At 33.3% G+C, this 10,640-nt stretch overlaps 1 protein-coding gene across 2 annotated transcripts; it reads left to right on the top strand.

Moving 5' to 3' along the window:
* The first annotated feature begins 6,080 nt into the window (after positions 1–6,080).
* On the top strand, positions 6,081–10,640 carry LOC132034183 (UDP-galactose transporter 1-like). 2 transcript variants are annotated; one of them, XM_059424461.1, is made up of 6 exons: positions 6,081–6,193; positions 6,340–6,470; positions 7,568–7,817; positions 7,903–8,110; positions 9,282–9,513; positions 10,133–10,640. In XM_059424461.1, the coding sequence occupies exons 2-6, from the start codon at positions 6,360–6,362 to the stop codon at positions 10,367–10,369; spliced, it is 1,038 nt and encodes a 345-aa protein (XP_059280444.1). In that variant the 5' UTR covers positions 6,081–6,193; positions 6,340–6,359; the 3' UTR covers positions 10,370–10,640. The 2 variants fall into 2 exon arrangements, with proteins under 2 accessions (XP_059280444.1, XP_059280443.1); XM_059424460.1 differs by having other exon boundaries at positions 6,109–6,470.

The raw sequence follows: 10,640 nt of genomic DNA, 5'->3' as shown, positions 1-10,640 counted from the left end.
TCTCTCTTGAAATCATAGTACCTTGATTCGACTTTAAACTTGTTTTTTCTTTCTTTATGTCATATCTTTGAATAGTTGTGTGGCATGTGAGTCTAACTTGTATGTTTTTCATGAAAGGGTACTTTAAGGTATGAATGGATCAAGATAACAAGGTTTCAGGATTGGTATTAGGCTCTGAAGCTTCAACTTTCACTGAGTCTCCAAAATTATATAAGGCATCTCTAATGTTGATAATTTTGGAGCCTAATTCTCTCCTGAAATCTTAGTACCTTGATTCAACCTTAAAGTTGTTTTTTCACGCTTTATGTCATTATCTTTGAATAGTTGTGTGGCATGTGAGTGAACTTGTATGTTTATCAAGAAATGGAACTTTAAGGCATAAATAGGTCTGGATAACAAGGTTTCAGATTGGCATTAGACTCTGAAGTTTCAACTTTCATCAAGTCTCCAAAATTATGTATAACATCTCCAAGGTTGATAATTTTGGAGCTTAATTCTCTCATGAAATCTTAGTACCTTGATTCAACTTTAAACTTATTTTTTCTTTCTTTATGTCATTTTTATGAATAGTTGTGTGGCATGTTTGTGAGTCAACTTGTATGTTTATCAAGCAAGGACACTTTATGGCATACATGGGTCAAGATAACAAGGTTTCAGGATTGGGAAAATTTTTATGGCGGGTGCGGCGCAAGTATTAGGTGGCAGACAAAACTTGTGTGAGATTCCTCTCAATATTTTACCAAGTGAAATGTTGGGTCCCACTTTCAGAAAAGTGGGTCAGATTCGCTATTTCTCTCTCTGTTTCTTTCCTTTCCATTCGGTCCAGTTGCTTTTTTTTTTTTTTTTTTTTTTTTTTTTTTTTTTGGTGTCCCCTTAAACAAATGCTTTACTTATTTACTAACACACTGTGTCTTCCCTTATTTAATATTTCTATTTACTGAAAGTCCTTATTATTTCTCGCCTAACTCTTCTATTTCCAACATTCTTACACCACTAGTTATGTGATACCAAAGCTAAGCTCGCCCAAATTCAAGATATAAAAGTAGATATTTTAACTAAAGAAATATAATTTGTGTAAGACAAGCGTACAACAACAACAACCATATACCCATCAGAAACTCTCCCACAAGCTGGTAGTTATATGAAAGCAAAATTTTCATTCCACTCCTTTAATATTTTAACTTCCATTTTGATGAAATTATTTAATTCAAATCAAATTTGGAACCGTAATTTGACATTATAACTTATGTATCCTAATTTTTCAAGTTATTTAGTTTTAAATAAATAATCTATACATAATTAATGAACTTTTAAGACAAATACATAATTTAACTTGTGCAGCAGATGGAGCTGCTCCTCTCTTAATCATGGATTAGGAGTTCGAACATGGATATGGAAAAAAATCTTTGGAGGAAGCGCTCCCCCCGAATAGGCGCGATGCAGTGCGAATTATCTGGATTAATTGGGCTCAAATGCGGATATCGAGCACCAATCGAAAATCAAAGAACGTGAAAAATTAGGGTAGGAGGTTCGATAGCTTTTTGAAAAGTAGACTTTAAAAACAAAAACAAAAAAATTGACTTAAATAAATAAGATTAGGACCTAAAAGTAATTAATTAAAAAATTTTAAAAAAAATTGAAAATTATTGTGAGGACTACAAAAGTCCCCAGGTTCGATAGCTTTTGAAAAGTAAACTTTAAAAACAAAAAACAAAAAAATTGACTTAAATAAATAAGATTAGGACATAAAAGTAATTAATTAAAAAAATTTTAAAAAATTGGGAAATTATTGTGAGGACTACAAAAGTCCTCACATTTGCTCTTATATAATATAGTAATAAAATTAATGCGTTCTCTTTGTAATTCCATCATTTTTCAAAAGACATTTAAATCCATCAAATACTCTCCAAAAAAAAAATATAAAGAAAAGAGCACGTTGGTTATCCTGACAAATAATTACGTAAAGTTTTGACACTATTTTTATGAAATTCTGAAACAAAAAGAAGTCATAAACGCCTGCATAGAAAACATACACCTTCCGCCTCAATTTATGCAATATTTTTGTTTTTCAAGATTTAAATTAAGTGAACTTTGAAATATTTTAGAATGTTATTTTTTTCATCATATTAAGATGAAAAAAATTTGCAACTAATGGAGTAGTATTTTTCGTAAAGCTTTTGAATATTTAAATTTTATGTGTTCACTTTTTAAGGTTCTTAACATTGAACTCATTGGATATCTAAATTATGGGTTTTATCTACTATTTGTTGTAATCTTTTAGTTGATTCTTACATATAAATTTATACTTTACGTAGAAAATACTGAGTTCAAAGGAATTCAACACATTGCATACAATGGCACTTCGGTGCACTGCGTTAGCATAAGGATTGGAAGGTTACTTTAGTTGATGTTTATTCTTGCTCAGATATAACTTATACTTAAGAGTAATTCGAACATTTTTTTTCTTGCCATTATCCTTCTCCTTTTTAAATGACTTTCATTAATTAATTACGAAAATACAAATCTCAAAAAATTAGTAATGCTTTCCATGTCTTAGTGTCTTATTTAAATTTGTACAATTAAATGACTTGTGTTAACAAACTAAAAAGAATAAAAAGTTATGTTTTGTCAAGCTTTAGACAAATGGAGATGAGTAATTAAGGATTGTTAGGGTAAGTTATGGGTGGGGTATTGGTAGGGTGACTGGAAGAAGGGGGTGGGTAAAAAGAGAAGGAAAAGTGATAATGGAGTGGGACCTATAATGTACACTTGTCAATTAATGAAACCCTCACACAACTATGACATGGCATGCCTCACCCACTATAAATTTTTTCCAGGATTGGTATTGGACTCTGAAGTTTCAACTTTCGCCAAGTCTCCAAAATTATGCATTGCATCTCCAAGGTTGGAAATTTTGGAGCCTAATTCTCTCCTGAAATTTTAGTACCTTGATTCAACTTTAAACTTGTTTTTTCTTTCTTTATGTCATATCTTTGAATAGTTGTGTGGCATGTGAGTCTAACTTGTATGTTTTTCATGAAAGGGCACTTTAAGGCATGAGTGGATCAAGATAACAAGATTTCAGGATTGGTATTAGGCTCCGGAGCTTCAATTTTCACTAAGTCTCCAAAATTATGTATGGCATCTCTAATGTTGATAATTTTGGAGCCTAATTCTCTCCTGAAATCTTAGTACCTTGATTCAACCTTAAAGTTATTTTTTCACTCTTTATGTCATTATCTTTGAATACTTGTGTGGCATGTGAGTGAACTTGTATGTTTATCAAGAAAGGGCACTTTAAGGCATAAATAGGTCTAGATAATAAGGTTTCAGGATTGGTATTAGACTCTGAAGTTTCAACTTTCACCAAGTCTCCAAAATTATATATGATATCTCTCAAATGGGCTAAGCACCTCTTAATGTGATCACATTAAGAAAGAACGAAGTAGCCAACCTCCCCTGATGAGTTTCACAGTGGACAGGATTAGCTACCCTATGCTTACAAGTGCTAACACGCTTAGTTAGGTTGAGCTTGATTTAGCTACTTGGTAGCCTCATATACGAGTTGAGCTTGAGTGAGTATAATCAGAGGTCTCACTAACGCACTCAAGATAGGTTGAGCTTGATTGAGCTACTCGATGATCCCATATATGGGTTGCGCTTGAGCGAGCAAAATCAGAGGTCCCGCAACAACTATAGTAAACCCCGTGTGTGTTCCAAAATGCTCATGTACGTAGGGCCACTATGTGTAAATCTTTTACAAAAATTAGCTTTAAAAAAATTAAATTAGTTTTCAGCTTTAGATTCAGTTTTTCAGTTTCAGCTTCAGTTTCAAACTTAGTTTTCAGCTTTTGTTTCAATCATCAATTTTAGACTAACTTTTCATATTCAGCTTACATCAATGAGCTATCAATTAGGAATATTGTGCGATAAAATTATCATAATGATAATTATGGTTACTTAAATTTTACCTTATTAGTGGGGTTTAATTTTCTACCTTATAATCTCCTCCCCTTTTGTAATTGATTTTTTTTTTTTTAAGAACAAAAGTATGCAAAAAGACTCTCCTATGTTATGAATTTGCTAGAAAATGTTAAATTGTATGGAATCTAATCCATCAATTAGCCAGTTAGGAATATTGTACGATATAATCACCATTTAACATACTTTATGGTTTCTGACGTATGATCATTCAACTTTTATTTTATTATACTAAAATTATTAAATTATTTTTATAACAAAAAAGTCACTCAACTTGCCTATGTATTATAAAAGCCACTAAACAATCTTTTATAACCAAAAAATAATTCAATTTTCCATAAATATCTAAAAGAATATTTCTTTTATTTTCTCATAGTAATACTTGGTTGTAATAATACTAGGGAAAAGAGTCAAATTTACCCCTATACTTTGGACTAAGGGGCAAATTTACCCCTAATATTTTAAACTTTTCACCCTTGTCCCTACCGTTATCAAACTTTGCAAAAAATACCCAGCCTAACGGCATGCTTGACCGGCCGCCCTGTGACTTGCCATGTCGCCCACCGAGCTTTCGGTCAAGATGCCACATGGAAAATATTTTTTTTTTAAATAAGAAAATATTTTGAAAAAAAATAAAAAAACATATTTTTTTAAAGAAATAAAAAAACAAAAAAAGTATTTATATAATTCTTTTTTAAAAAGTATGTTTTGTATAGGGACCTATCATCATTTTGTGAGGTACTCATAATCTTTCGCCAAGGGACCTATCACCATTTTGTCTTCTCTATACCATGATTTTTCTATACAAATTTACTATGTTTTCTTCATTTTTATAGTAGAATGAATTAAAATGTAGGGAAAAAAATTAATGCCTATTAATTAAATATTTGATAAATAATTGAATTTCCTATGAGGAGATATTGAATTTTCGGAAGGATAAAGTACGTATATATACATATTAAGGAGAAATATTTACGAAACGTGATGATAGTTTTCTATTTACAAACATAACATTACAAATCTTATAAAAAAATATACTTTTTAAAAAAGAATTATACAAATACTTTTTTTTTAAATTATTTTTTTATTTCTTTAAAAAAATCAGTTTTTTTTTTAAAATTATTTTTTTAAATAAAAAATATTTTCCACGTGGCATGCTGACTGGCTGCCCAGGTGGCTGACATGGCAAGCCACCTGGGCAGCCAGTCAACATGCCGTTAGGGCTCGGGATATTTTTGCAAAGTTTGATAACGGTAGGGATAGGAGTGAAAAGTTTAAAGTATTAGGGGTAAATTTGCCCCTTAGTTCAAAGTACATGGGTAAATTTGACCCTTTCCCCATAATAGTATATTAACTTTGTGTTACTTAAATAAATTAAATAAATATTTTTAATTCAAAAAATAATTTAATAAATTAAACATTATATTATAAATTAGTGGTGATTCATAAAATTAAGGTGCTGTTTGGCCATAAAAATTATTCACTTTTTGTTCGAATTTTTTTTTTTTCACTTTTTTCACTTTTGGACGTTTGGCAATAAATATTCCGAATACAACTTGAAGTTGTATTCTGGAATACCAAAAACTCAAAAAATTTGTTTTTAAAAAAAATTCACTTTTTTCACTTTTTTATAACTATATTTTATCAAAAACTACAATTTTAAAAACTAGGGCCAAACACAACTTTAAAAATTCCAAAAAAAATGAATTTATTTTTGATATTTATGGCCAAACGCCTACTAAGTGGCCGTTCGACATGAATAATCTTTTACCTTTTTCCAGAGTTGAATTCCTGAATCTTCCAGAAGTTGAAAAACACAAAAAGTTGTTTTCACGTCAAATCAATCACAAAGATTCAATAACTCTAATTTATATTAGTGACCGATCACAATTTCAATGTCCAAATACTCACTCCGTTCAAAAAGAGTGTCCACTTAGCCATTCGCACATTCGATAAGAAAATATTAACTCCTGAGCAAAAATAAGTTATTTAACTAAATAACTTTTAATTAAATAGGTATTGAGATTTGATCACTTAACATGAAAATATAAAATTAATTTTTTCTTGATTTGATACTGAATACTCTTGTTTTACTTAAAAGCACCCTAAAATAAGTAAAGCCGATCCAAAACAAATCTGGTAGGTTTGATGAAACATAGGAAGACGTGTCAAGTCGGATCTTTCATTTCCTAAGACAGCAAAGAGACCGGACATTCTTTCTTCTTTTCTCTTTCACTGTTGCATTACTCCTTTCCTATTTTTCTCCAATTTTCCTTTGTGGGGTCTCTCTATAGATGACTCATTTGCTTCTTACCCATCTCCAAATTAGCTAAATTTGGCCTCTATTTATGTACAGACGTGCCTATATTTAGAGAGAAATGGAGGAAGGTGTGTTGTGTGAGTGGACTGTGATTCGATCTCTTTTTGCTATTCTACAATGGTGGGGTTTCAATGTTGCTGTTATTATCATGAACAAATGGATCTTTCAGGTTTCTTTCTTATACCATTCTTGATAATTTATAATCTTGGAATTGGTTTCTTCTGTGATCTCATCAGGCTTAAATAGTGCTACATTACTTGTTTGAGTTATATCGTTTTTTTTCTTTAAATAACGTCAGAATATATTAAAATGCTATCCCGCCAGGCAGAAATTTGTTCTAGATTTGATCCAAAACCTGTAATTCTTCTATATAACTACTACGCCAAGGCTGCACTGGCGGCTCTTGCTAATTCCACAGTTTTATTCAGGGGTTGTTGCGTTCCAGCTATTAAATGGAGCTGCAACGCTGAGAAGATAGTTGAGATGTGTTTTATGTGTGTGTGTGTGTGTGTATTATATCTATATGATTTTTGGCTGATCTCTTGTATGTTGATGAATTGTGGGGTTTGAATGTTTTGTTATTAAGGCTCTAATTGAGCCTAACAAACATCAAAAAATACATTTATTTCTTGTTGCTACTTTCAGCCAGTTCCGACAAACCATCCAAATGCCTAATGCCAGGCGCTAGCGCTGGCTTCTCGTTCATTACCATCCTAGTCTGAAGTCTTAAGCCAATACTCTCTCTCTTCCCTCCCACTATAGCTAGCAAATACTGGAACCTTCACTCTCCTCAGGCTTCCTCTCTGATCTAAATCACAATGCCTTGAAAATGATAACAGTCTTATTTTGCACACCACTGTCACTACTCTCCCACTATTACCTCCCTCCAAATCCCAGTCCCAGTTCTAAGTTTGACAGCATTAGTAGGCACCCATCAATCAGAATTCTGGTCGCTGTGCTTGTATTACTCATTGACACAGTAATTGAGTAATTACTTTAGTTTATTGTCGGCAAATAAATTCATGTCTACTTGGTGGAACTTTTCAGCATTTTAGGTTGACATATTTTAGCATGTGCACTTTCTACTTTTTGTTCTTCTTCGAAAGATTGAGCAACATTTTATATGATGGAAAGTAACTTCATGTTCCTTCTGAATTATAACTGCAGAGCTGATATTCTGGTAAGAGGGTATGATCATGTTGTACACATGTAATGCTTTCTTGCAATATCTCTTCTTATGGTTGTATACTCTACTCATCTTTGCAGAAACTGGATTTTACATTTCCTTTGACAGTATCTTGTGTACACTTCATATGCTCAGCTATTGGTGCATACGTGGTAATTAAATTGCTCAAACTTAAACCACTCATCGTGGTTGATCCCACAGATCAGTGGAGAAGAATTTTTCCCATGTCATTTGTGTTCTGTATCAACATAGTTTTGGGGAATGTAAGCCTGCGATATATTCCTGTCTCTTTTATGCAGACCATAAAGTCATTTACTCCTGCAACAACAGGTAAAGCTTGATCCACAAAGCCCTTCCGAGGCCTCTACTTACCATTTTCAGCCTATATTTGCTTCTAGTAACTGTGTTTGAACAGTGATTTTGCAGTGGCTAGTTTGGAGAAAGAGCTTTGACTGGAGGATCTGGGCTTCTCTGATTCCCATTGTTGGAGGAATTCTGCTTACTTCTGTTACTGAGCTCAGTTTCAACACTTTTGGGTTCTGTGCTGCGTTATTTGGCTGTCTTGCTACTTCTACAAAAACTATTCTAGCAGAATCCTTGCTGCATGGGTACAAATTTGACAGGTTAGTACCTACCTTTTCCTCCCCCTCCTTGTAGGTAACATGTATTCCTCTATCATGTCAATCAAAAGGAATTGCTTGAGATGTAACAGAACTTTTACCGCTATTCTTTTACCACAAACAAATCAGGTGACAATGGGGATAGTAATTTGCAATCATGCTTGTCCGGAAGTGATTTATCCCCTGCTAATGCGTAGAAACTTGGAGGTTATTTGGTTGGCCACATAAGGGAAAATAATACCCCACACAAAATTCTGAATAACTAACATGACGTTTAGTTTGCAACATAGCACTCTGTGTTACCAGTGTAATCTCTGCATAACTAATACAATGTTTGGTTTCCTGTATAACTGGGATAACTGCTGTAGTGTTTTGCTTCCAGTATTAGATCTGCTTTACTAATGCCTAAAAAACCTATGTATTATATTGCCCCATAAAAAAAACCAAGTATTATATCAAGCGGGATAGAATGTGTGATGAGATACTGTGTATTACCAATATGTGCATAAGAGTATTTGAAGATAAAATTCCCTTAAATTAGCAACTCCAACATAATAGTTCGTGTATTTTTATTATTGGTATTATTAGTTTTCACAGATAACAATCCTTGCAGTATTATTCACCGCATAACAATTTACACGTTATTATTCACCGCATAAACAGTCCTCATATACTATGATCTTGCATAACTAGACTGTCAACCAAACGGCTCCTTCGTGCTTTTGTTTTTCCTAAATACCAAATTTTGGATGCTATTCTTTCTACTTCCTTATTCTTGTTTATTTCTAGTTAAACTATGGTTCATGAACTATTTAAAAAGAAAAAGAACCATCTTGATTCTTGGATATTAATGCATCCACCTTGCTCTATGTTTCTTATGTATGTTTCGACTAGGTGATATTGAACAATTAAACTAACATTTGCAAAACTATAGCTTCAATCTGATTGTCAGGAATCTTCTGTAATATGCATTGAATCTATTTTCAGTTGTTGATCTGTCTAAACTTTACTCGTGCTATATGTTTTATTTTTATATATAACATATTACTTATTAGCCTACTGTTTGTCGCGAAGAAATAGAAAAAGGCATGGAGTTACAGATTTTCATTTCTACTTTTATCTCTTCTGCTAGTAGATGTGTTGTGACTAATGTTGGTTTATTATTGTTCTCCAGTATAAACACAGTTTACTACATGGCTCCCTATGCAACTATGATATTGGCTCTGCCAGCTTTACTCTTTGAAGGACCTGGAGTTGTAGAATGGTTATACACTTTCCCCTCAGTGGTCCCAGCCATGCTTCTTATTTTTGGGTCTGGAGTGCTGGCGTTCTGCCTTAACTTCTCTATCTTCTATGTCATCCACTCCACAACTGCTGTAACTTTCAATGTTGCTGGAAACCTTAAGGTGAGGTCCTCTCTTTTCTCCTCCCGAAATGCACTTTCACTCTTCAGGTGTCAGACAAGCAATCAAGTTTCATGCAGTGTTATCAAAGGCAAAAAACGCAACAGAACTCTAAGGTCCGTTGGGGCTTTAGGTGCAAAGCCAAATAAATCGTGAGCTTTAATGATGAAAGGTGCAAATGGAGAAGAAAACACAAATATGTATGTGTAGTCCAAGACTAATAATTACAAGCAAGAATAACAAATATATGGACAAAGAAATTGAAAAAAAATTACGATAAAGTGAAATATCAATTGTTAGTGTCATTTCTTTACGATTACGCTCATTGGCAAGGAAAAAGTATGCATTAGAGCCTTGATGACGACACTGAAACGTCCGCTAAGCGAGGCGAAGGGCCCAACACAATTTGTGCCTTGCTTCACGGCTTAAGTGTGCCTTTGATAACACTGGTTTCATGTTGAAATCAGACCAAATACTAGATCCTTGCTTATTAATTAGTCTTTGGCATTTCGTTGGCTGCATTCTCTACCAAGTCATTTGATTATACTGGAAAGCTGGCATTTGCCTTTGGTCCAGACCATCTTTAACATGAATTTCTTCTTGTGATAATCCTCTTTAACAGGTCGCCGTTGCTGTTACATTTTCATGGCTAATATTCCGAAACCCAATCTCAGCTATGAATGCTTTGGGCTGTGGAGTGACGCTCGTTGGATGTACGTTCTATGGTTATGTGAGGCACCTTCTATCACAACAGCCTCAAGAGGCTCCTCGTACACCACGGACTCCTCGTACTCCAAAGAACAAGATGGAGTTTGTTCCTCTGCTACATGAGAAAGCGGAAGACAAAGATAACGTTTAGAATAGTAAATGAGGTTTCCTCAGTTTTGCAAAAGATAGATTATTCAACTAGACTCTCGAGTATTTCATACCCCTCATTTCTCCCCTTATCAGTGCTCAATTTATTTGTATCTTTTAGCACATAAATTTTTGTCCCAGTTCCTGCATATAAAAACGTCATTTGATAGGTATTTACAACAGGTGAACACAACTTTATTTCATTGAGAAAAAATCTTTTTTCTCTTTTCTGGTTGATTGTATCGGAAGTGTTTTACTAGTATCACTTACGCTGA

This window comes from Lycium ferocissimum, chromosome 10 (genome assembly GCF_029784015.1).
Source record: "Lycium ferocissimum isolate CSIRO_LF1 chromosome 10, AGI_CSIRO_Lferr_CH_V1, whole genome shotgun sequence".
Classification (NCBI taxonomy): domain Eukaryota; kingdom Viridiplantae; phylum Streptophyta; class Magnoliopsida; order Solanales; family Solanaceae; genus Lycium; species Lycium ferocissimum.
This window is presented reverse-complemented; position numbering and strand designations above follow the sequence as displayed.